This window comes from Artibeus jamaicensis, unplaced genomic scaffold, assembly GCF_021234435.1.
Source record: "Artibeus jamaicensis isolate MK-2021 breed Jamaican fruit bat unplaced genomic scaffold, CSHL_Jam_final contig_1998, whole genome shotgun sequence".
Classification (NCBI taxonomy): domain Eukaryota; kingdom Metazoa; phylum Chordata; class Mammalia; order Chiroptera; family Phyllostomidae; genus Artibeus; species Artibeus jamaicensis.
This window is the reverse complement of record NW_026521407.1, coordinates 2,823,711-2,848,690: the sequence shown is the minus strand read 5'-3', so window position 1 is coordinate 2,848,690 and position 24,980 is coordinate 2,823,711. Positions and strand designations below refer to the sequence as shown.

General features: G+C 56.0%; 3 protein-coding genes across 8 annotated transcripts; 2 read left to right on the top strand and 1 right to left on the bottom strand.

Moving 5' to 3' along the window:
* Window positions 1–1,604: 1,604 nt before the first annotated feature.
* On the top strand, window positions 1,605–8,027 carry PHOSPHO1 (phosphoethanolamine/phosphocholine phosphatase 1). Of its 5 annotated transcripts, none has more exons than XM_037149907.2 (4): window positions 1,605–1,806; window positions 3,029–3,106; window positions 4,829–4,940; window positions 6,281–8,027. In XM_037149907.2, the coding sequence occupies exon 4, from the start codon at window positions 6,288–6,290 to the stop codon at window positions 7,161–7,163; it is 876 nt and encodes a 291-aa protein (XP_037005802.1). In that variant the 5' UTR covers window positions 1,605–1,806; window positions 3,029–3,106; window positions 4,829–4,940; window positions 6,281–6,287; the 3' UTR covers window positions 7,164–8,027. The 5 variants fall into 5 exon arrangements, with proteins under 5 accessions (XP_037005802.1, XP_037005806.1, XP_037005807.1 ...); XM_037149911.2 differs by having other exon boundaries at window positions 1,605–1,917; window positions 3,064–3,106; window positions 6,405–8,027; XM_037149912.2 differs by having other exon boundaries at window positions 1,605–1,917; window positions 6,410–8,027.
* A 336-nt stretch (window positions 8,028–8,363) lies between these two features.
* ABI3 (ABI family member 3) lies at window positions 8,364–18,014 on the bottom strand. 2 transcript variants are annotated; one of them, XM_037149904.2, is made up of 8 exons: window positions 17,607–18,014; window positions 12,806–12,973; window positions 11,620–11,796; window positions 10,309–10,394; window positions 10,031–10,126; window positions 9,676–9,830; window positions 9,120–9,260; window positions 8,364–8,857 (listed from the first exon to the last, which is right to left on the bottom strand). In XM_037149904.2, exons 1-8 carry the CDS (start codon window positions 17,721–17,723, stop codon window positions 8,694–8,696), a joined length of 1,104 nt encoding a protein of 367 aa, XP_037005799.2. In that variant the 5' UTR covers window positions 17,724–18,014; the 3' UTR covers window positions 8,364–8,693. The 2 variants fall into 2 exon arrangements, with proteins under 2 accessions (XP_037005799.2, XP_037005800.2); XM_037149905.2 differs by having other exon boundaries at window positions 9,120–9,239; window positions 17,607–18,012.
* Window positions 18,015–18,122: 108 nt separating this feature from the next.
* GNGT2 (G protein subunit gamma transducin 2) lies at window positions 18,123–20,995 on the top strand. Its single transcript, XM_037149914.2, has 3 exons — window positions 18,123–19,474; window positions 20,218–20,322; window positions 20,732–20,995. Exons 2-3 carry the CDS (start codon window positions 20,239–20,241, stop codon window positions 20,855–20,857), a joined length of 210 nt encoding a protein of 69 aa, XP_037005809.2. The 5' UTR covers window positions 18,123–19,474; window positions 20,218–20,238; the 3' UTR covers window positions 20,858–20,995.
* The last annotated feature ends 3,985 nt before the right edge of the window (window positions 20,996–24,980 follow it).

The following is a 24,980-nucleotide window of genomic DNA, read 5'->3' as shown; positions in this document are numbered from 1 at the left end:
AAGGCCTACTATGTGCCAGGGCCTATGTGCTGGGACCGAGGGGGACATTCATAAATAAAACATGACCTCTGCTTTCACGTTGCTTGCAGGACAGTATGGGGGCGGACACGGAACCAAGGGCTGGTGTAGGTAGCAGCTAAGGCAGCCCTCTCAACTCTCTCTGCTCCTTGATTTCCCAACAATAAAGTGAGCCGTGGGATGGTGAGGATTACAGGAACTGATACACAAGAAATTATGTACAGCACCTACTATGTGCTCTGGCAGCACCCACAGGATCAGTGTCCTGAATGGAGCGGCGGGGATGGGTAGCAGGGGGAAGAGACGCTGTGGGGGCTGAGCTGGACCAGCAACAGGGACAGGCGGAGAGCAGGGCGAACTGGCAGCTGGAAGGAGGGCAAGGAGGAATGACAAAGTGAAGCAGCCTGCCAGTTTCATGAGCCGGGCCTCTGGGAATCTCTGTCAAGGGATTTAAGGATCAGGTTGGCAGCTTTAAAGCGTTTGTTTCTGCTTGTACCCGTGTGTCCTGTTCATTACTGCACCCCCCAGCCCCAGGCATGGAGGTTAGGGTAACTTCTTGCCCACCCTCACTTCCTCTGGTTTCCAGCCCCGCTGGCTTTGAGGTCACTCAGGGTCTTGAAATGTGCTGGCTCTCTGCAAGGAGCAGAGCGAGGGAGAATCAGGGAGGACTGGACAGAACCAGGCCTGGGGGCACCGACGTTTTCGCCACTCACACAGCCCCTTTGTGATCCCTTGAGTCAGGTGTGCCTGGGCTTGACCTCAGGCAAAAATTTCTTTGGAATGTTTCGAACATTCAACCACGAGTGCAGTGACCGGGCACAGCAGCCCGTTCACATCGTGTTCTCAGTAACTACAAGCGTCACTGCTTTCCTCTCCGAATAGAATCTTCTCAGCACCAGGCTGGTGGGGCAGAAGGCGGGTGGGGGAGTGTGGCTGAAAACAGACTCTTAGGAGGCAGAGGTGGGTATTCTAACTACAACACCACTCGCAAACGGGCCCACCGTTCGGTCCCCAACTCAGCTTTTACAGGGTAGGGGAGTTAGAAAGTCTTTCCTGGCAATCCCCTGTAACCTGTAACCCGGGAAAGGTCCCCAAGGCCAGGACGGGGCGCTGTGACGCCGCCTGCAGGAGAGAAGGCACCTAGCTCTGCGCACGTGGGAGAGGAGCAGAGGGACTGTTTTCCCTGAGCCGGGCCAACCGGGGCCAGTCACCGGGCTCAGGACCCAAGGACCGAATGAGAGCTGGAGGTTGGGGTGCGTTTCTCCCCATCTCAGGGATCAGAGTCCTGGAAGCTGCAGTTGAAAACCCACAGCCCTGGCACTCCGGGGTATGTGGGCGGGGACTAACGCAGAACCCCGACATTCACTCCAATGAGGATGCTCCCACCCACGTTCCTCCAAAGGGCTAGACTCCTTCTCCACCCCTACCCTTGGCCGCAGCACCCAATCCCACCTACGCTGGCACTCCCGGAGCCTCCAGGGCAGCCGGGAGGCGTGGCCCGCCCCTTTGATGTGCGCCGGCGCCGCTGTGATTGGACAGTCGCTTGTGACGTATGGGGACTGCGGTGGGCCAGGGTGCTGCGGCTGCCGCAGCGCCAGCCTTGGCTTGGGCTCTGGCTCCCGGGCATTTAAAGGGGACGCGGCAGCAGCCCGGGGGGTGGGGGATGGAGGGCAGTTGGAGGGACGGCCTAGGCGCACATCATCCACGACCCCTCGGGACCAGAGGGACTCGTGAGCCAGAGCCCAGAAGTCCGGGGGTGGATAAGGCACCACGTCCCCTCCAATTCCAGTAAGCACCTCTGGCTCCATCCTGCGCCCTAATACCTCAGCTAGCCCCTCTCCCCACTCCTTTACACTCCAAACTCAGCCGGGACAGACTTCTGCCACCGCCGCTCCCCACGTGAGTCCTGGGCTCCCCGAGGTAGGGGCGGGCTGGGGTCCGAGTGTGGAGTGGGGGCTGTACGGAGTTTGAGGGCTCTCCTTCACGCGTGTGTCAGTGGGGGAGTCCCTGGGAGCAGAGGAATGAGTCCCGCTTTCTCCTGCCCCAGGAACGTGGTGGTGGCCAGGTGTATCGTGGGTCCCCGACTATGCCAAAGCGAAAGAATCGGTGCCCCCTTGCTCCCCACCACCCACTAGTGCCCCCGGCTCCCTAAACTGCGCACCCCCCGCCCCGCATTGGAGAGAAGCACCCGCCAGCTGGGGGTGTGCCAGAGTGCCTGCCTTCAGCCACCTCTAAAAATATCTCTCCCCCCACCAATTCCACCCGGCAGCTGCCACCTCCCTGCCCAATGAGAATCCCCTCCCAGCAGGGCAAGCCCAGAGGTGATTTCAGGTCCCAGCTTCCTCACTGGCACCAGGGCTCCAGGTCATCACCTCCTACTCTAGTCATCAGGACGGGAAGTTCATAGCCTAAGGGGGTCTCCAGGGCAATAAGGGGGGCTCTGGCTGCAATTTTTCCAGAAAGCACCAGAATCCTTGAGTTCTAATCCTGATTCTGAGATTGCGTGGCCCCAAGGTAGCAGCTCGACCTCTTTTGGCCTCTGTTTTTCCTATTTGCAGCAGTGGTGAGGTTGGGCGTGCTCTCTGTGGGAGGAAGAGAGTTCCAACTCAGCGGCTGAATCAGATTTCTAGCGATTGGTACAAGGAAACCTGGTCTTGTTACTGAGGGACCTCTGGGGTCCTCACCCTCCCCTGTACCCTTTCCACACATTTCCTGTGGTTACCTTTCCCCGAACTGTCCTGTGGGCTCCATCCACCCATTAAGATTGGAATTGCAAACTTAGGAGCTATACCAAAAAGGGGCTGGTTTCCCTCCCCCACCCTTGGGGGACAGTCTCCCACCCATTCCCATAGATGTCACCTAAGAGCATGTAGGTAAGAAAGAAGGGGGGAGTGAGGCAGAATCTGGTGACCCGGCGTGGAATCAGGGAGGCAGGCACCGCTTTTGCCTGGGACTAACTGGGCTCCCTGTCCCCCGGAAAAAAAACCCTTCCCTCCTCTCTCTGCTCCAGCATCCTGTTCTTTTATTTGAGGAACTTTTTTTTAGAGGACACAAGATGATTTGATCATTCAGGACAAAACTTCTGGAGGTGAGTAACTTCTTTGAACATCACAGGAGACAGATTCTAGCGGGGGCGGGTCCCCCTGACTGCTGCGGGGCTGGGCAGAGGTGGGGAGTCACCGCAACAATAAAAATGTTAATCGATTTTCCAAAATACTATTATTAGTATATAAAACAGTAACTATGTTTTTTGATATGAGAAATGAGAAGTTTTGAGGATGATTAGACAATCAGTAGAGTATTCCACCAAATTAGAAAAAGAAAAAGAAACCAAGGCAAAGGAGACCCTTCTCTGTGGGATAAAAGTTGGTCTCTGGATGGCTTCTGGAGACCTTCTCTTATCTTCCTGTATCTAACCCCTCGCTTCTCCACGTGTGTGGCATGTTGGAGCAGGGGTGTGTTCCTGTTTGCTATCGCAATGGAAATGGCACCCGGAGGGACGAGTGTTATCAGCCAGGATCCTGGAAGGCTGGAACTCCCTGCAGATAAGGCCTAGGGACAGCTCTCCCACCCTCCAAACCCCTGCCACTCCCTTGTAAAACCTGCCGGTCCCTGCCTCCCAATCCTATCATCCCCTTAATTGTGTCTGTTTTCCCAAAATCCCCTCTTTTGCCCACTGCCCCACTTAATTTTGACCACATCTCCTGATTCTGAGATGAAAAGTTCTTAAGGAAAATGCTGAGACCCACATCCCATCCTGACTGAAAGGGATGTGGTTTAATACATATGTGGTTGAAGTGGGAAGGGATGTGGTACCTCAAGATGGAAGGTGATAGAGCCCCTCCTTCTGACCTGTTCCGGCTCCTGGATGCTCTAGTCTCTGTCTTAGGGGGCAATAGTTTCTCCCTACTATTCTGGGATGGTCTGGGGAGAGTGTCACCTTGACAAAGTCAGAGGTGTTTCCAGTGTCACCCGTTGTCACCACCAGAGGGCAGCAGTCAGCCAGATCTTTGCTCCTTTCCTTGTGTAGTCTGGCGCTTAATACCTTTCCATATCTGTCCCAGCTGCCTCTGGTCTGGAGGTGGAGTGGGGCTCTGGGGGCTGTAGGTGGTGCCCTTGGTAAATGCATTGGCGAAGGCCCCACAAAGCCAAACCTTGTCTCCAAAGCCACATAGCAAAGTCCGGCAGAAATTACAATCTGACTGCTGAGCCTGCCAGGAAGCACTGGGAAGCCAGTGGTGCCCAGGGGTCTGGAACCCCAGCTGATGGGGCTCATCTTCCCCTGCCCTTGTGAGAACAGAGGGCAGGCAAGGCTGTGGCCAGGTGACCAGGATCTGGGCTCTGCCCCATGGAAACAGAACGGCTGCAGAAGTTCTTTAAACCTCTCTAAGCCCTTCTCATCTGCTGAATTCATGAACCAGTGATGAGCAGTGAGAGAATATGAATGAAGGTGATTTGTGAACTACATTGTACCAGATGCCAGAAAGGGGCAAGGACCGCACTAGAGAAAAAAGCACTGGCCTCAGAGTCAGATCTGGTTTTGAGCTCTGTCTGCCATTTACAGTGCCATTTACCTTGGAGCACGTCACTTAACCTCTCTCGGTCTCCAACTAGATCACCTATCACCTCTCCGGCATCAGTGGATTGCTGAGAGGATGCTGAGCAAGGGCCTTGTGGTCTGCAAGCGTTCTTCCTGTTGGAAGGGCTGTTTTTACTGAGCCCCAGGGAGTCGTTCCTGGTTGGGTGGCATTGGTGGTAGAAACAAAGCCACCTCCTGCGTGCCCCTAAACAGACCTTGTGTGGTTGTCAGGAGCTCTGGACGACAGCTAGAGACCAACGGGATCCTTGCAGGCAGTGTTCAGGGTGACGCACCAGCAATGAGCGGCTGTTTTCCAGTTGCCGGCCTCCGGTGCCTGTCTAGGGTAAGTGGGTCCCTCCAGGGGTTTCTTAGGATGAGGCTTCAGCCTCCATGTCTCCATCATGGGATGGGAGGAACCCGATCCAGCCCCTTTCAGGCTTGCCCTCACCGCTACTGGGCCTCCACTAACCCCTAGAAGCTTCTATCCCAGTTGAGGGGTCCTGATGTTCGACATCCTCAGCTACTGAGACCCTGGGCCACCGAGACCCCCAGGTGGATGTTGCTGAGACCAGTGGGTGACTAGGATGAGATCTAAAGGACAGTTCTCTTAGGGAGGCAGATGGCCAGGTTCAAAGCTCCGCTCCGAATGAGGAGCCTGGACTTCTGTTTTACGAGGGGTTCCATCCAGCCCATAAACATCACAGAAATAGGCTCGGGGGCTGGGGGGGTGCAGAGGAAAGCAGTGTAGTGGATATTCTGAAGCTGTGCATGATCTGCTCACTCTGCCCCCCTTCCATACAGCTGCTGGCAGCTGCTGAGGGCTTCTGTCTGCATTTGCCTGCCTTCCTCTGAGCCCTCACACTTGCCCTATGTCTCCATTCCCTCCCATGTTCCCTGTCTACATGACTCTGGCCTGAGGTCTCCACTTCCTGGAGCCCCTCACCCCCACTCTGGCTTCTGTCCAGTCTGTCTCCATGCTCTCCCATCATTACTTACTCCTGTCCCCCCCTTCCCCGCCGCTGCCTCATACCACTCCTGCCCGTGTCCCCACTATCTTCGCCGCCACTTTTTCAGCCACTGCTGCTCTCTTTCCCCTCCCTTACCTGTCTCCCAGGTATGCCGTGGCCTGGCGTGGGAGGCTTCTACCTCCCCAAGTCCCGCTGCTTCTGCTGCCCGCTTGCTTCGGACTCTGGCAGGGACCCCACCCGATGACACGTTCCTCCCGGGGAATTGGCAAGTGACTAGTGATGAGCTGTCAGCACAGGGCCCTAAAACTCCCTGGAAAAGCGAGTCCCACCCGTGGACCCCTGCCCAGAGCCATCTGGCCGGAGGTAGCTCCCAAAGAGCCTTCCTGGGTCTTGTGCAGTCAATCTACCTACCTAGTCATTCCCACAGCTAAACTCCAGTTCTCTGGCCAGGCAGAGGCCCAGGCACCTATTCAGGCCTGGGCCTGGCACTCATCCTACATGCTTTGAGCTCACCTATGTTAAGTCCCAATGGCCCCGAATGAGTAGCAGAAACAGGTGCCAAGGAAGCCCTTCTGGGCTCTAGAGGAGGATGGTCTTCTGAGGATAACCCCAGCGCAGTTCATTAAGAGGTGCCAAGGGGGTGGGCAGGGAGCTGCGGGTGGGGTCCGCGGCGCTGGGTGCTCCCCCGGCTTAACCAGTTTTGGGTCCTCCTCAGGTCTTGGATGTGCCAGCACCTCTGGCCGAGGCCTGCTAACCAGCCTCTCCCGGGTGGGCGCCCGCCGCGCCCGCTCTCGCTTGCTCCCTCTTCCTCCTCCTGCTCTTCTCCTCCCTGCTCCCAGGACAGCGGGATGGCGGTGCAGGGCGCGCCGCGCTTCCTCCTGACCTTCGACTTTGACGAGACTATCGTGGACGAGAACAGCGACGACTCGATAGTGCGCGCCGCGCCAGGCCAGCGGCTGCCGGAGAGCCTGCGCGCCACCTACCGCGAGGGCGCCTACAACGAGTACATGCAGCGCGTCTTCAAGTACCTGGGCGAGCAGGGCGTGCGGCCCCGGGACCTGCGCGCTGTCTATGAGGCCATCCCCCTGTCGCCGGGCATGGGCGACCTGTTGCAGTTTGTGGCCAAGCAGGGGACCTGCTTCGAGGTGATTCTCATCTCGGACGCCAACACCTTCGGTGTGGAGAGCTCGCTGCGCGCCGCGGGCCATCTCGGCCTGTTCCGCCGCATCCTCAGCAACCCGTCGGGGCCCGACGCACACGGGCTGCTGGCGCTGCGGCCCTTCCACACGCACAGCTGCCCTCGTTGCCCCGCCAACATGTGCAAGCACAAGGTGCTCAGCGACTACCTGCACGAGCGGGCCCAAGACGGCGTGCATTTTGAGCGCCTTTTCTACGTGGGCGACGGCGCCAACGACTTCTGCCCCATGGGGCTGCTGGCCAGCGGCGACGTGGCCTTCCCGCGCCGCGGCTATCCCATGCACCGCCTTATCCAGGAGGCGCAGAAGGCCGAGCCCAGCTCATTTCGCGCCAGCGTGGTGCCCTGGGAGACGGCCGCCGAAGTACGCCTCCACCTGCAGCAGGTGCTGAAGCCGAGCTGAGACGGCTGCCTGTAGGGGGCGCCCGGACGAGGAGGGACGGCGCTAGGGGGAGACCGGGAAAGAACCGGGTTTTGTAACTCCCTTTTCCCTTTCGCTTTGGTACCGTCCCTCCGGGAATTTCTAGAATTCTAGGCTCCTGCTTTCTGGGACTGAGGGAGGGAGTGCGGAGCCGCCCTTATCTATGCAGTTAAACCAGCTGGGCCGCCTCCCTCAGATCCACAGCAAACAGTTAAATTCTGGAGTCTGGCACAACCCCAGTGTTGCGCATACCTAGGAACGCAGCAGCGGTTCCAAAAACCTCGTCCTCCGAACTGGGAGGAAGAGGTTCCCTTGAAGCGGAGAGAACTTGAACTGCTGCGCTGGCTGCATAACCTCCCCTCCCTCAGTCTTAGGTCAAGGAGACTCAGGTCCCGAAATCCTCCCGCACCGGAGTCCCCGCGGAAAGGTGACGCTCTCCCGTTCTTCCGACAGCCCCAGGCCCAGATCTTGCTTTACCCACTGGGAGCCCACACTACATCCCTTTTCTTGCCTCCCTTCCCCCCCCCCCCATCCACCCTGCCAGCATCCCCCAAAGGAAAAAAAGCCAGAAGGAACAGTCGCCTCCTGGTGGTGGAACGAGGTAGCACACTGTCCCGCTCCGGTTGGGCCAGCGCGGTGTCTCGCAGCGCGCCACGGTGGCTCCTCGCACCCCAGCCTCGTCTATGCAGCAAGACCAGGAACTTAACCAAAGGCGCCCTCGCGGGCTGGGCCCTCTGCGCCCCCCTCCTCTTGTATGGAACAGGAAGCCATGATGTTTTCACGCTGAGCCAGCGAAACCCAAGCCTCTCCTCACTCTTTCGTGTTTTAGAGCTATAAAGCAGGTGAAGGGGGAAGAAGTGACTGAGATCTCTGGCGCCGCAATCGGAGGGGTGAGGGTGAGGTGGTCTCTGCTCTCGGGGAGCCCTACTTATGTGAGGGGGTTGGTCCCCACTCTGGCAGAGTGCCCAGCTTGAGAAACCAAGACTGGACACGATGTTTGGCCCGTCACTGCAGAGGGCATCGGAAGTCCAGTACAGAGAGGGCGCGCAATCAGGATGGAGGGGATGGGAGAGGTACTGCTGCCGAGAGCAGCCAGAGGGGGCTCATTAATTAGCAGGAGCCTTAGAACTGAAACGCCATTCAGTCCCTCTCTGGCCCCCCAGCCCTGCAGGGCAATCCATCAGGAGTTCATCAGAGTTTTATTCAAAGCTGGCACTTGGCAGAGGGAGACCCCACCCTCTGCGGAATAGGGGTCCTCTGTGGACACGATCACCAAACTCCTTGGCTTCCAGTTCTTCCCTGTCTGCAGCAGGCCCTGGGGCACCTCTGCTCTCTGCCAGAGATCCCTTCCCACCGCAGTGGGGGCAGGTGCAGACACAGCTCACAGCTGAAGAGGTGGACAAGCCAGGTCCATCCTTGCTTGATCTTGGAGCCTGGCTTTGGTCTGGGGCTCAAGGTTCCCTCGGGGAGAAGCCTGTGGCCAGCAGTCCAGACAGACGCCCAGGCCGGCCGTCAGCAGCTCGGCTCCACGTAGTTACCTGGGAAGAAGCCAGTCCCCTCCGAGCTGACACCCTCACACCAGCCATCGGAGTAGCGGCGGGTGACGCAGATGACAGTGCCCTCAGAGAAGGAGAGCTCGTTGTCCTTCTGGCCAGTGTATGGGTACAGTGTCACCACTGCAAGGCAAGAGGAGAGGGTACCGTGAGGTGTGCCTCCTGCGCAGCCTTGGAAATGCAGGGCTCAGGTAACTCGGAGAAGGCTGCAAGTAGAGGGGCCGGAGGCGCCTTCCCCAGCTCAGTCAGTAACCCCACCAGGCCAGATGCTCTCTTCCCAGCGAGGCTCTGGGAGATGGACAGGTTGGGGGCAGGACAATGGGCGCAGAGTGTCTCTGGGGCAGAAGAGTGGGGGGAACCCTGGCGGTGGGATCTTGTCAGGTACCTTTCTCCAAGTATGAAGCAGGGACCCAGCTAGGCTCTTCCGGCCCGAAGCCCGGTGGAGGTGGAGGTGGCAGTTCCAACTCATCCGTGTCCAGGATCGGAGGAGGGGGCAGGTCCGGTGCTGGGAGAGAAAGTAGGACGGCTGCCAGTGTGGCACCAGGAAGCATGTTCAGGAGCAGAACTCAGGATCTAACCATTTTATGTAACCTTCCTCCAGCCCTTGCCCGGCAAGGGCCTCCCACAGTGCTCCCAGTGCGGAGTAGATGTTCAGTAAATACTGAACCTTTGGACAGTGCGGGGTACTCAGCTCCGTCTGTTAAACTGGAATGTGAAGATCCTCTTAGGGTTAAATTTAAGTGAGAACATGGACAAGAAGTGAATCCAAGGCCTGGTATAAGCAGAAGCTAAGTAATGTTAGTTCACTTTTCTCTGCCTCCTTTCTGTCCTGTTACCTGGACAAAGCCCTCACTGAGGTGAGCTGGATTAGACCCGAGGGGTAGGAAGGGGGACCAGGAGGCAAGAGAAGGACCCCACAGTGGAGCAGCAGAGAACCGTACCAGGTGGGGGCAGAGACAGTTCCTCCGGTGGAGGGGGCAGCAGGCAGAAGTCAGAGGCTGGTGGAGGAGGCGGGGCCATGGAGCTGGGGGGAGGAGGGGCTCGGGGTGGTGCCTGCCCCTTGGAAGCGGGGATCCCACCAACACCTTCCGCGCTGCTGGAGATCAGAGAAAGCAAGACTCGGCTAGTCCGGGGGACACCTTTCCCAACTCAGCACCCCCCAACTGGCCCGCCCCTGTGATCCTGAGTCCTCAGCCCCAGCCGGACTCAGTCACCGTGAGAACTGGGGGAGACCCCTCTCAACAGCCCCCCTGCCCCGCCCCACGGCCACTCCCAGCTGGGACTTGTGGGGCTCACCCGGAGGAGGCCAGGGACGAGGCAGAGGAGGCGGCGGAGAGTTTGCCATCGGGCACGAACGGGAGCTGCACCGGCTCCGGGATCCGGGGCGGCCTCCTAAAGGTGGAGCCAGGGGAGGGTGTCGTTACGGTGTAGGAAGGCTTCCAGAGCGCAGGGGGCAGGTGCGGGGAGGAGGGGGCAGCTGGCGGAGGAGGAAGTTGGGCGCCCGCGCGGAGGTGAGGGTGGGGGAATAGTCTCAGGATCCTGTGCGGCTGGCGTGGGTCTCAGCTAGGCCTCACCCCAGAGTCGCAGAGGCGGGTGTGGCAGGCGCCTTGATGCTCTTTCGAGACAGGGTCCCGGTCCTCGACAGCTGCGTGCTCGCATCCTGCAGGGGAGCAGGGGCTGGGCTGACGTTGGTGGGTAACCCCCAATAGCCCCTTCATCCCACAGAGGAAATGGGGGAGGGGCGGACAAGAACTGGGAGGGAGAGTGCGGGCGCAGCGAGTTCCCACTTCCACTTCCCAGCCCCCTCTCCCACCCCGCCCGCTCTTGCTCATCGCCTGGGCACCGAGTCTGCCTCGCGCCCCACGGAAACCTCAGGGCACAGACACAGTCTGAAGGCCACTTCCTCTGCACGGCCTCGGGCTGAGCGGCCCATCATCTCGCCCCTGCCTGTCTCAAAGCACCTCGGAGCCCAGCAAGCCAGTCCCCGGCTCTGACAGAGGAAAGGGTGGGGAAAGAACGCCCGAGGTGCTTACAAATGTCCCACCCTCGCGGGCCTGTGGAACTGGCTTGGGCAGTTCCGGGCAGAGAGGAGCAGCAGACTTAGCTCAGGTGCACCAATGACAAAGTGCAAACCCAGGGCACCTGTGTCAGGATAGAGTTTCCCCAAGAGCAGGTGCCTGGGGAATGACACCCTCTGGTCTGCGGCACTAGGGACAAAACACAGGGACTTGAGCTGACTCATAAAGCGTTGAAGTGGGTCACTAAGAAGGACTTAGTGGTGGGAAGCTTGGTGACAGAAGGAGGGAGTTTGCAGTTTCCCCTTTTGGGGAGAAGGTATGTTAAGGATATTGGGGGAGGGGGTCATTTCCGTGAGGGGGAGCTTTAATCTAATCTGGAATGTTGGACTGTGGGGACAGGGGTTGGAAAAATGGCACAGGTCTCTCACCCCTCAGAAGAAAATGGGCCGAGAAGAAAATGGTAGAGTCGGGCTCCCCCGGTCTTCACCACGTCCCCTCCCACTGGCTGCCTCCCTGTCCCTTCTCACCCAACAGCCGCTCTGGGGTGACTTCTCAGTTCAGTGACCTCAAACCTCCAGACAGAGGAAGTCGCCGTTCTCATGCACACCCTGACAACCGCCCTTCCTCTCGCCTGTCACACACGCACCCAGCACCCACAGCTCAAATGTCGCTCACTCCCCGCAGGTCATCAGAGCACAGGGTAGAGGCCTGTCCTGGGGGGGAGGGGCAGTCACGAAGGGATTTTAAGGAGCAGGGGTCGGGGAGGGGGACATGGGTGTGGGAGAGGACTGGGGGTCTGGAAATAAGGGAGCCGTGAGGCAGAAGAGGAAGGGGCTGTGGGGAAAGAGGAGGCGGCCCTGTCTTCACCTTGATCCCATGGCCAACGTCATCCAGGCAGCTGAAGTTGATGGGTCTCCTGCAGTAGGGCGTGAGGGCAGGCAGGCTCTCGGGGGGGACAACCTTCTGGCTGGGGGGGAGCCTCTGGACAGCGGCTAAGGTGCCTATCTCCCTGCGGGCCACCTTCTCCTTGTGCATGTTCACCATCTGCATGACAGGATTTGAGGTCACAGTGCGGGTGGGCTCTACGCAGAGCCTTTCCCTTAAGGGAGCAAGAAGCTAGAATTTGGGGTGGGGGGTAGGGACCGAGGGAGGCAGTGAGGTCCAGAGAAAGAGTGAGTTTGCCCCCAAGGCCAGCCACAAGGCACTTGGGAGGCGTTGCCAGCGGAGGATGGAGCCACTTTGGAGCGACTTCCTGGTGGAAGGGAATCGGGGTTATTATTAGCGGAGCAGGCACCAGAGGAAGAGAGAAAACAGCAACCTTGCGGCACTGGGCTGGCTTGGAGCGGAGAGGGAAAGCGTGGCGGTGGCCGAGAATTGTGGCCGGATCGGCTCTGCCTTCCGAGGGGCAAATAAGTGAATCCACTCCCCCCTCCCCACCACCACCCAGGAAGAGAAACCTACGGCACTGAGAAGGCTGGAACTTCCAGGGGCAGGGATGAGAGAAAGAGACACACCCACACCGAACACAGGGTCTTGCACAGGCCAGGCCAATGTGTAGTGGGGGCTGTGCGTGTGGTTTACAAGCAATTAATTCCTCAGCCAAGGATCCAGGAAGGAAGAAGGAGGGTGTGTGTCATAGAGGGGTGGGGGACGCTGTGTGGCGGTGGCAGTTGCTTCCAGGGCCGAAGATGACCTTGCCAAGCAAACACTCTGGGTCTAAGTCATTGCCTGTGCTTAGATGGAAACAAAGTCTATTTTGCCTCTTTCCTGGACTGTGCAGCCGCCATGATTGGTAGAGCCTGCTTTCTACCACGCAGGACAGAATTCAGAGAAGAAACAGCTCTGCGGTCAGGGAGAAACGAGTCTGACGGGGTAGCCGAGACATAGGCACAAGGATAAGGAGCTTCAAATCACTAGGGAATTGCCAAGCTTCTGTGGCGGAGTCAGGCACTTGGATGTGGAAAAAGGCAGGAAAGAAGTTTTATTGGAGAAAATGCCCGCGTGGGGCTCAAGAGCCCGGGGCCGATGCAGGAAGCCTTCCCACCTTTCTTACCTGGCCCAGCGTGCTCACACGGGCCTCCACCTGTCGCAGAGCCACTGCCTGAAGGTCCAGCATGCGCAAAGTGTGCCCGGCCAGGTTGCCCACCTGGTAAGCCACACTGGCCAGGGCCTGGGTGGTAAAGGCCATGGTCTCCTCCAGAGCCTTCCGCTTGTCTGTGGACTGAAATACACACAGTCCGGGTCAGAGGCCAGTACCTTGCATGGATCCTTTGCTGGGAAAGTGGGATAGAGAAGGTATGGGGAGCTGGGGGGGGGCGGGGGGGTGAACAGGGCAAAACAACTACCCTTTGATGTTTGAAGTGGTTTCCATAAGATGGTAGGGTAAGAGGGACTCGGGGACAGCAGAAAAGCAAACCTAGCCCTGTGGAACGGGGGCAAGGGAAGCGAAAGTTACTCCTTCTCAAAAAAATCACGTTAAGGATTAACCCTATTGCCTTCTTGAAGACCTCTTAAGGGGTAAAGGGTGAACAGTAGAAAGGAGAGAGGAGGCAAACACTGGCCGGAGGAGGTGTCGAACTTAAAACCTAGCAACGTCAGGACCTCATCCCTTCCAGCCAGGATTTCCTGGGAGTGAGGTTGACGAGTCTGTGCCTTTAAAAGTTCCCAGGTGACTCGTGGGCTCTGTGTTTAACTCCATTCTGCAGGTGGGTATTTGGGGAACAGTGATTGGGTCCCTTTTATTGATAAGGATTGAAGCCTGAAGACAGTGACCTCGGCCATTCATTTCCTCCACTAGCTTCCCAGTACACGGGGAATGAAATCCAAATTACTAGCCGAGGCCTGTGTGGGACCCTGGAGGCTGGGTCTTGTTTTCCCTTCGCCCTCACTCCCTTCCACTCCCTCTCTCACTTACTCTCCCCTCCAGCCACTCAGGCCATTGGACTTCTGTTCCCAATCAAGATAAGATTGTTTCCACCTCAGGGCCTTTGCACTTGTACTTCTTTCTAGAATCCTTCTTATTATGAAGTCTTAGCTCCTCAGAGACACCTCCCCCCCCACCTTATGATTTTCCCCAGCCCACTTTCATATCGACTCTCTAACACATTTACCCTGTTCTCTTTTCTTCAAAGCACTGTCAACAATTATTTATCCATTTACTTAATTGTCTATCCCTACACACACACACACACACACACACACACACACACACACACACAATTGTAGGCACAGTGAGGGCAGGGAGATGGTCTGTTTTATTCTCTATCCCATTCTGGTATTGTGTTCCCCACACAGACAGTGGTAAATTGTGAGTTAATGGATTCACCGTAAACCCAAACACTTGCTGGGCACCTTCCCATAGCATGCCGGGCGCTGTGCCAGGGGCTGGGCGGGGTCCCACTGCCCGTCAGTGGTGAAGGGGTGGGCAGGGAGAGGCTCAGGACAGAGACAGATTTTGTTCAGTTCCACATCAGACTTCGGGGGCTGGGCATTTGATTCCCAGGCAGCGTCCTTATCTCTGGGGTTGCTGCACTCTAGCCCGAACTTATGTGGGGGCAGGGAGGTAAGTCCAGGGCAGGCAAGGCTGCACCAGTGGGTCTCCGCACTCAGGGACTCCCAAGGCCAGTCAGTGGAGAACAGACTGGAACCTATCAGAGCAGAGTGCCGAGAGAGATGTGGGTGCTGAGGCTGGAGCCAAAGGGCAGACCCAGACCCTTCTGAGCCCCCCTCCTGGGACATTCCTTTCTGGAGTCTCTCCCTTCCTTTCTGTTCCAACACCAGTGAGGAGATGCTCATTTGCATGCAATTTACAGCTTATCAGCATATGTAAACAAGTGCCTTGAAAAAGCAAAGCCATCAACCGAGGATGTTACAACTAGAAAGGATAGCAGATCTTGTTCTCGTTCAAAATCTTCCTTTAGCCCTGGCTGGTGTGACTCAGTGGACTGAGCGCCAGCCTGTGAACCATAGGGTCACTAGTTCGATTCCCAGTCAGGGCACATGCCTGGGTTGCAAGTCAGGTCCCCAGTGGGGGGTGTAGAAGAGGCAACCATACATTGATGTTTCTCTCCCTCTCTTTCTCCTACCTTTCCTCTCTCTAAAAGTACGTAAAATCTTGGGGAAAAAAAATACCTTCCTTTAATAGGTGAGGAAACAAAGACCTGCTGGAACGGGGACCACTCCTGTGGTCTCTACCCAGACCTCCCGCCTCAGCCCTCCAGGGCCGTTCCCTCCTGGGACTGGCATGTGGAATTCGTCACTGGATTTTTTCTATCGGCCTAAATAGGGAAAATGACTGCTTGGGCCCATCTCTGGGAAGCTAGAGCCTGGATGCCTCCTAACCCCTGGCTTTTTATCTTAGACCAAATTCGGTCTGGAGATCAAGGGTTTGAACCTGGCTGGTGTAGCTCAGTGGATTGAGTGCAGGCCTGCGAACCAGAGGATAGCAGTTTGATTCCCAGTTAGGGCACATATCTGGGTTGCAGGCCAGTTCCCAGCAGGGGACGCATGCAGGAGAAGCAACCATACATTGAAAAAAGAAAAAAAAAACAAGGGTTTGGGATCTATCTTCATAACTGACTGCTTATTTATCATGCAAATTACCCTGCCTGAGAACTCTGAAGCTGACCCTGGCTTGCCCTCCCCCATTCCCCACGGGTTTCCTGACACCTGGTGGGGGTGAAAGGAGGGGGCGGGGGAGGGCCAAGGGCTCGGGAACCAGGCCTGGTTCAACTGCAGTTCTGAGAAGTGATCCAGACCCTTTCCCAGGTGTTTGCTCTTCAGACAAAACTCCTCAGCGCGGCCAGAAAAGGCCATTGGTGTGTGGTTGGTGTGTGGGCTCATAGACAGTGCCCTGCGTAAAGGAAGCAGGAGTCCAGGGGTCCCCCCCTGGATCAGAGCTTCCTGTGCCCTGGGTATTTTGCAAGGGCTACTCCATTATGCTAGAACTGACTTTTGTGTCTCTCATTCTTCTGATGAATCAGATGATGAAGATGATCACAGTTACTGCTGCCATTTATCCTGGCCTTTCAAAAAATATTTTTCAATATTTCATTTATTTATCTTTAAAGGGGAAGGAGAGAAACATCAGTGTATGGTTGCCTCTCATGAGTGCCCTGCTGGGGACTGGCCTGCAACCCAGAATGTGCTCTGACTGGGAATAGAACCACAATCCTTTGGTTCACAGGCCCGCGCTTAATCCACTGAGCTACACCAGCCAGTGCTATCCTGACCTTAAGCGGCAGGCACTGGGCTAAAGGCTTCAGCACGTTATCACATTTAGCCCATGGGGAGAGTCAGAGGGTCAACCGGCCCCAGGTCCTGCAGTCGGTAGCTGGCAGGACTCAGGAAGCTGGACTCAGGTCTTCACACCCTCAAATACTGTGCGCACTCTGTGTGCACACAAGAAACCACCTGCAGTACTTTGAGGTGTGCAGACGTTTTTGAAGGAATGGAAAGGACCACTTCCATCCTTGTTGGAGGAGGAACGTGCCTGCCGGTGCCACATTAAGAATGGAGCCGGTTTCCTTGCCTGCAACACCTAGACAGGCGGAAGTTACGCCCGGGTAGTGTTCTCATCCAAAGGTTCGTTGGGTGCGCTCCGCAGTCAGAGCGATGGGTGTGAATCCAGAACGTCGCCTGAAAACCTCGGGAAGTGCGTTAACCTTTCTGAATCTCAGCCTCCTGTTTGTGAAGCGGGAGTGGTCCTCGCCTCACAGGACTGGGGTGAGGACTGACGGAGGCAACCCACCTGCTTAAAGTAAAGGGGCAAAACGTATTGACTGTTACTGTCATCGACTCTCTTTAAGCTGCCGTTTTCCCAGGAGCACTTGCTCCTTTCATTGTTACTTTTCCACACTCGTATCAGTCTGGGAGGTCCCCGTGACTCATCTCACAGTTTGGCTGGAACAGGTTGGAGAAGTGAAGTTTTGCCCAAGGGGTGACAGGAGTAGCCTGCAGCCCGTAAGGGGCAGAGGAAACCATGGATAGGGGTACAAATAAATTGCCCTAAAGTGGTACAGCACGTCGGGGAGACGGGAAGGTGGGGGAGCTCAGCTTCAGAAGCCAGGAGGCCGATGCCCGGCTCTATTTCTAAGCTGTATGACCTGAATCCAGTCGCCTTGTTTCCCTGAGCTGCTGTTCCCTCGTCTGTGAAACAGGAATCATAGCATTGTCTCACAAGGTGGTTGTCGGGATTAATGAAACAGCAGAGGTGCTCAGTCGTTACTAAGTCTTTCTCGTTCCTCTCCCTTTGACCCAGGAACCCACATGCTCGGTCCTGGGACAACCATGCGATTCAGAAAACTGCTCTAAACGCCACCGCACGCCCACGTTTGGCTGTCAGCCCGCTCCCTACGGTCCTGGCGTTCCCGCCCTGGCCTCCCCACCCTGGCCTCCGTGTCTGACCCTGTCTCTCTCACCCAGCCTAGTCTGCCCTCTCTCTGCTCTCCCGCTCTCCCTGGTCCCTCTCAAGTTCACTGCAGTGTTTGGGAAGTCCCCGTGAAGGCTCACCTGGAGCCAGCCCAAAAACAAAAGGATGGCTCCAGCATTCCTGTGAGGACAAGTCTCTGGGCCTGTGGATTTGAGTGAGAGGCTGGGAAGGAGAGGAACCTGGGGTCAGGCCTGATAGTAGGATGCAACAGCACTGCCTGGACATCCGAGGCTTTGGGGGAGAAAAGGGGCACAAAGGAGGCTTGGGTAGCATGGGGTCACAGTTAAAGTCTGGGGGGCTGGGTTGAAGCTGAGGCGCCAGGACAGGCACCTGTCAGGATGGCCCCCATGGCCTGGCCTGGGGGTGCCCTTGCCCAGGGCCCCTCTGGGGGCTGGGTGGCGGAGCCCGCGCCTGCTCTGCCTACCTTCACGTAGTTTTCCTCGCAGTAGTCGGCGACTCGCAGCAGGGCGCTGTGGTTGCCCCGCAGAGCCTCCCGGCCCGTGGGGATGTCCAACTCCTGCAGCTGCTGCAGCTCTGCCATGGCCCCCAGCCTCTGCCGGCTCCCCGGGGAGCCGCTGGTTTTGTGCTCACCCTGCCCTTGATTGGCTGCTCTGCCTTCCCTCTCTCACTGCTTTTGGTTTCCTCTTCGAGACAGACCCAAACCTGCTTGCAAAGGTCAGGCATGCTCATTCCGGGACAAGAGGAAGTGGGTCCTTGCTCCCTGGGACTGCGCCTTTCTGTCCCCTGCCCAGAGGAAGGGGGAAGCCAGTGGCCCCTTTGGGGGCCCAGCACCCCAATCCCTCCTAGCAGAGGAAGCCAAGGTCTGTGATTGCTCCCTGGGCCTGGAGAGGAAACTGTTGGGGAGGAGGGGTGCAGATTGTGGAGGAAGGGGGTTGGCTCGCTCTGGGGCAGGGGGTGGAGATGGATTTTCCACCCATGGAAGGGGAGGAAAGGACAGAGGGTGGGCGCTTCCTAGGGAAGCCCGGGGATGAGTCACCAAGAGACAGGAGAGCGGAGGGTGGAGAGGATACGGACACCGGGCCTGCCGGGGGCCTGCAGGGTGGCCGAGCAGCAACAATGGAAGACAAGCAATGCAACAGCAACAGGAGTCAGGCTGGACACCAGGAAGACACAGCCAGCGGTCCCCTGAAGTGTGTTACCAAGGCTCTGCAGGGCTGCATGCAATGAGGGCCTGGTGTACAGGCTCTGCCCGATTGAGGCAAGAGGAGGTGAAACGGACCGAGTGTAATGTGAGGGACCCAGATGAGACAACAGAAAGGACTTGGCTTTGAGAAGTACGAGGTTCAAGTTCCAGAGGAACGGGTCCGGTTTAGGAAGCAGCAATGGACAGAGCCCTGAGTGCCTTCAGGAGGTAGGTGCTCTATTTCTTGCACCAACCAGGAGTTAGACTAAATGGCCTCCAGGGTCATGTCCTAGCTCAGATTCTGGGAGATTCTGAGCCTACTAGGATGGGTCCCGGGCCCACTCCCCACCCCTCCCAGCACCCAGCCTGCCATCCTAGAGGCAGAAGAAAAAGAGGATCCCTCACTGACCATATCGGTCCCTCGACATCTGCTCCTCGTAGGGTCCCCTTGTCATGGGACAGAAGCTCAGTGTCTGTCATCTTGGGTGGTCCTGGGGGGAATCCCAAGAGAAGGATCAGGGCAAGTGCCCTGTGCTGGGGGAGACTCACGCCCAGGGCTCAGAGGGAGGCAGGGAGGCCAGGAAGCATGGGTATGGGTGTTCAGGACGGCCATGGCCCCAAGTGCTAATTGACAGAGCATCCTGTGGGAGCACATGCAGACTGAATGAGTGAACGAAGAGGGAGCTGGAAGAACCCTATGAAATTGGGGGCTCCGGTCCAGCACACAAAGGCTTCTTGGGTGAAGGAAGCTAGGAGCTGATCTAGGACTCGGGTCACTGGGGAGGAAGTGCAGTGTCAGAGGTAGGGGAGGGGAGGGCTTGGGAGAGGAAGCCCTGGGAGGGGAGCATGCAGGGCTGGACAGTGAGAACTGGGGAAATAGGCTCTACCCAGAGCGGTCGGTCACTAGAGGAGTGGAGCTCACGCCGGGGGCAGGGTGTCCACCCCAGCAGCAGTGAGAGCTTGGAAGCTCAGGCCGATGGATGGGCTTAGAACCTTGAGCCCGTGATCAGCTTAGGCATCAGAGATTTGGACGTCCAGACCATCTGCTTCATCCAGAGACTGTCAGCTGAGCAGGAGCTGAGAGGCTCAAACACCAGCTTGCCTGGGCCGGGCAGGAGTGACTTGAAGTGCACGCTCTTTCCTGGCAGGTGAGAGGGGCTGGGCTGGGATCCAGTCTGAGACTTATGGAGGTTAGGTGCTGGACAGGCCTTCCAGATAATTGTGTAGTGATGATGTTGATGATGATGAGAATAGTAATAATAATAAATGTATTGTGTTCATTATGTGCCAGATGGTGTATTAAAATATTTTAGATGCATTATTTTTTTAGTACTCCCAATATTTCTATAAGCTAGATACTATTACTATACCCACTTTACAGATGGGAAAGCTAAGACTCGAGGAGCTGAGTGACTTGCCTAAGGCCTCACAGCCTGGAAGCAGCAGAGCTGGGGTCAAAGCTGGAGTTGCACGGGCCCCAGGGGGCCCTTCTCTGAACCACTGCTGTTCCCTCTCCCGGAATGGGACCCAGAGCTCCCTTAAAACTTCCACCTGTGCAATACATGCAGCAACAACTTTGCTTCCCAAATCTGCTTCGATGAAAGAAACCCTTTTGATCTCCCTTCCCCCGTCTTTGATCCCTGTTTCCTCCATAGACAGGTCCTTATTCGAGGGCAGAGATCGTGTCTCCCCCATCAGATCGGGAGCCTTCTCACCTCCTGAGACTAGACTCAAGGTGCAGGTGAGGTAGAGACGATGCAGTGAACAATGAGGGGTCTGAACTGAGGGGCATGGCAGGGAAAAGGTAGAAGTCAAGGTGTAGAGAGTGCAGAGGAGGGAGCTGTGGGAGCTGGGGGGTGATTTGCAACTTGGGCCATGAAATCCTCTCCAGGACCAGTCTCTCCAGGGTGGGATGGCCCAGGAGCTCAGTGAGAAGGAGCTATTAAGGATGGAGGTGGAGCAGCTGAAGAAGGAAGTGAGGAACCCAAGAGCTCTGGTGAGCCTGCTCTTCCCTTCCCTTCCCCCAATTCTCCATCCCTTTCCATTTCTCATGGAGCTGGGACTTGGAGGAAGTGATGGACAGTGGGGTGGTGGGACCTCTCCAGGGCAGTAGAAGGGGCAGGAGGCTGGGGTTTGACCCCACGGAGCAGCGCAGGAGAGAGCCTCTGAGCCTGTCCCGCCCTGTCTCTGGACTAGGCCTGGCCCAGCATCCCTTGCAAGCAAGTCAGGCTTGGCGGTTCTGGCCAAGGAACTGACACCCCTCTCCCCACCTGCCTGTCCCTTTCATCTTCCTCCTCTCTGGCCACAGTCTCCACCTTATCCAGACGTCTGTTTCCTTGGGACTGGCCAAGTCGTGGATCCTGAGCAATAAACAAGGGTTAAAAGCTTGCTTTGCTTTCTCGCAGATTTCCAAGACAGGAAAGGAAATCAAGGATTACGTGGAGGCCCAAGCAGGAAACGACCCTCTTCTCAAAGGCGTCCCTGAAGACAAGAACCCCTTCAAGGAGAAAGGCGCTTGTAGGATAAGCTGATGGCGCCTGAGCCCCTCACCCTGACGGGCCCTTCTCGGCCGCACTCCTCGCCCAGAGCCAACCGTCCCAGAAGCCCCAGCGAATCAGTGAATTCCCTCCTTCTCTTAGTCACGGAATGAGTAAAGCTATCTGGCTGCATGTGTTATGGATCCATTTCCCAACCCCATTTTCAAGTCTTTTCTGCCATTATTTCCTCTCCCTGCTGAATCCCTGTTGACCCCACTTAGAAACACTCTGCTCTTCCCTAGTTCAGCAACCGGCCCCGTGAGTGGTGGGGTCTGAAGAGCCCATGATATCCTGAGACCCCAGGGGGCAGGCCTGAGGAGACATTTACTCTGCCTGAGGACCGCTCCCATTTTCCCCTCCACGCTCTGCCCAGGATCCAGCATTCTCCAGGGTAGTTTGAATCGATGACTGGAGATGGGAGGTCCTTTTCCCCCGTCTCATGTCCAGTCTTGTGGCCCTCCTCCTAGTCCTTTAGATTGCCCCAGGTGGCCTGCGACCAAGAGGCTATGATTTCATGATTTATTTAATATGATTGGGGGGTCTGTTGTGCCCCGGGCCTCAGGGGGGGGAGGAGACCGAGCAAGACTAACGTGGCTCCCCTCTTCACAGGATTTAGCAGGGAAGACACGGAACAAAGAGTTTACAATTAGGCCCTGCACGGGTGGCTCCGATGGCTGGAGTGTCGTCCCATGTGCCAAAAGATTGATGGCTCCATCCCCGGTGCGGGCACGTGCTTGGTTTGCAGGTTTGATCCCCCATGGGGGGCGCAGATGGAAGGCAACCGATTGATCTTTCTCTTTCTCCCTTCCTCTCTCTCTGAAGAATCAATAAGCATATTCTCAGGTGACAATTTTAAAAAAGTAGCATTTACAGTTGAATCATTAAGTGTTGCCATGGGGAAAGGAAAGTCAAGGGTGGTGTAGACACACACAGCAGGCAGACAGATGTCCAGAGCAATACACAGGTGACCTGAACTGTGACAGGCCACTGGGGGGGCTGGGGGCGGGCGGACAATAGGAAGTGGTTAAACTGAGGTTGGAGAGGGAGACTGGGTCAAGTGTTGAAGGGCCAGGCCAAGAGATCAGGTAAGAACTTTCTCTCCACCCTTAGGACAATTCGAAGCCTAGGAAGATAATTGAGTAGTGGAGAGACAGGCTTTGCTGAGCAGATCGGTGGCTGGACCCCACTAAGGGCTGGGGATCCGATGAAGGAGAGAGAGCGACGACTGTCTAAAGGAGCCGCAGACATGCACTCAGTACAGCAGAGTCAGTGCGGGTTGTGCTGGGAACCCCGTGGGAGGGCCACCTGATCCCACTGAATGGGTGTGTTGCATCCTGGGAGGACTGACAGGGAAGGCTTCTAGAAGGGGGTGATGCCCTGAGTGGAGTCCTAAACAGTTAAGTTGTGGATGGATGGCAAGTCGGGTTGAAGGTATAGTAGAATCAGAGGTGTAAATGTGTGTGTGTGGAGGGGGCGGGGTATTGAATCCAAACACCCACCAGATCGCAGTTGTTGGAATGGCGAGAGATAGGCCTAGGTCCTAGGACTTGCTGTTGAAGAGGTGGGGTTGGGGGCGACCCAAGGGGTCTTGTTTGCTTTACTAAACAACCTTGTCTGCTGGGAGTAATTTGGTAGTGCTTACATTTAGAAGGTATTGGCTTTTGATAAGATTGAAAAGGGAGCCCTGGCTGGTGGGGCTCAGTGAATTGAGTGCCAGTCTGTATACTAAAAGGTCACTTGTTCGATTCCCAGTCAGGGCACATGCCTGGGTTGCAGGCCAGGTCCCCAGTAGGGGGCACGTGAGAGGCAACCACACATCAATGTTTCTCTCTTTCTCTTTCTTCTTCCCTTCCCCTCTCTTTAAAAATAAATAAAATCTTTTAAAAAAAGATTGAAAAGGGAGTAGAAGTTCAGGGACCTGGAGATGATTATTAGATTAGGGGAGATGTGAATTAGGGCAGTGGCCAGAAATCTCGAAAAGGAGATGGGGTGAAGAGTTCTTTGGAAAATGAAGTTTTCAGGTCTCGACGTCTTGTTGAGTGAAGGGTGAAAGGGAGGGAGCTGTCAAGGACGAAGTCCAAGTTTCTGGGGAGATTACTAGATAGGATTGAAAGCAAGTATCTGAAAACAAATTTAACCTCATGCAGTGATAACGCAGAGTTGCAAACTCACTCGGCCTCCCTCCCCGAGGGCCACAGCCCAAGGGCATGACCTGCTCCTGGTGAGGTCATAGGTCACTGGTCAGAATCTGGGGTCTCCCAAGGAGAAGGGAAAGATGAGGCATAAGAAAGAGAAACATTTACTTATTCTTTTTTAAGATTCTATTTATTTATTTTATAGAGGGGAAGGGAAGGAGAAAGAGAGAGGGAGAAACATCAATGTGTGGTTGCCTCTCAGGCGCCCCCTACTGGGGACCTGGCCCACAACCCAGGCACGTGCCCTGACTGGGAATGAAATTGGCGACCCTTTGGTTCACAGGCTGGCGCTCAGTCCACTGAGCCACACCAGCCAAGGCTCATGGAAATATAATAATAGTTATTTTTTTAATGGGGAAAGGTGAATATCCCATGTGGCTCCAGCAGTAGAAAAGGAAAGCCAGCTGGGGCCAAAGTCATGGGGCGGTGGACCGTGTGGCCATGGCTTCCTTCTTCCACCCGCAGTCCCGGTCTTCTGCCTTCAGACACAATCTCACTGGCTGAAGTTCAGGGTCCAGGGGTGAATCCAACCTTTATTATTCCTGAGGAGTTTGAGCCCTTGGTGGGGCTCTGGGTAGAATAGTACCTTAAGCCCTGGTTGGTGTGGCTCAGTGGATTGAGTGCCGGCCTGTGAACCAAAAGGTCAGTGGTTCAATTCCCAGTCAGGGCATATGCCTGGGTTGCCAGCCAGGTCCCCAGTTGAGGGCATAAGAGAGGCAACCACACATTGATGTTTCTCTCCCTCATCTGTCCCTCCAATTCCCCTCTGTCTAAAAATAAATATATAAAATATTAAAAAAAAAAAAAGAAAACAACTTTAGCCCTGGCTGGTGTAGCTCAGTGGATTAAGTGAAGGCTTGCGAACCAAACATCTGCAGTTCAATTCCCAATCAGGGCACATGCCTGGGTTGCAGGCCAGTTCCCAGCAGGGGAAGCACGAGAGGCAACCATACATTGATATTTCTCTCCCTCTCCTTCCCTTCTCCTCTAAAGATAAATAAATAAAATCTTTTTTAAAAACCGCAAAACTTTAGATTTATAAAAAAAAATTGCACCTCTACTTAGACCATGGTGCCCCAGGCATTCTCCCGGCCCCTCCCAAACACCTCCTGGCCACAGGAGGGGCGCACACTCCTTTTCTGTTTGTGGTCCTGGTTCCAGGAGGAGCTTCAAATGGCTGAAGACCATCTCAGCTTCCACTTCAAAAGAGTTACTATTCTGTGCCCTGGGGGCAGCATTCCTTCCTGGCCAGTTCGGACGTCACAGGAGCAAGCTGACAGGACGAGAATGACCACTGGGAGAGCTCGTCATTGTGCAGTCTAAGCCATCAGCCCCCCCCCTTCTGCCCCACCTTTGAGTTTTTTAGCCTGGGAAGAAAAGCACCGTCTGCTGTTGCTGGTTCAGTTCAGAGCACACTCGGCGGCCTCCCGACAGCACCTCATCTCTGCTAAGTGATGTCTCCTAGTGGGCACCAAACTGGGCCATTACCAGGCCAGCCCACCATTCTGTAAAGCCACCAGCTTCCGAGGGATGGATACACACGGCCAGATCAGCAGATCCTGTTGACATGAGCCCCTTGCCTTACTTCTTTTTGAAAATTCAGTAGTTTCATTTTGAAATAATTTCAGATTTACAGAGTTGCAAATCGAGTGCAGAATTCCCACGTGCCTTTCCCCCCCCCGCTTCCTCTAGTGTTAATATCTTACATAACCATGACACTTTCATTAAAACTAAGAAATGAACATCGGTGCAATAGTATTAACTGAGCTGCGGACTTTGTTTGAGTTTCCCTAGCTTTCCCACTGGTGTCATTTTCCTGTTCCAGGATCCACGTCACATTCAGCGTCTGTCTTACTTCTGCTGGAAAGAGCGTCCAGGAGAGAGAGGGTCTAACACACCACGGCCCTTAAGACACCGCATGG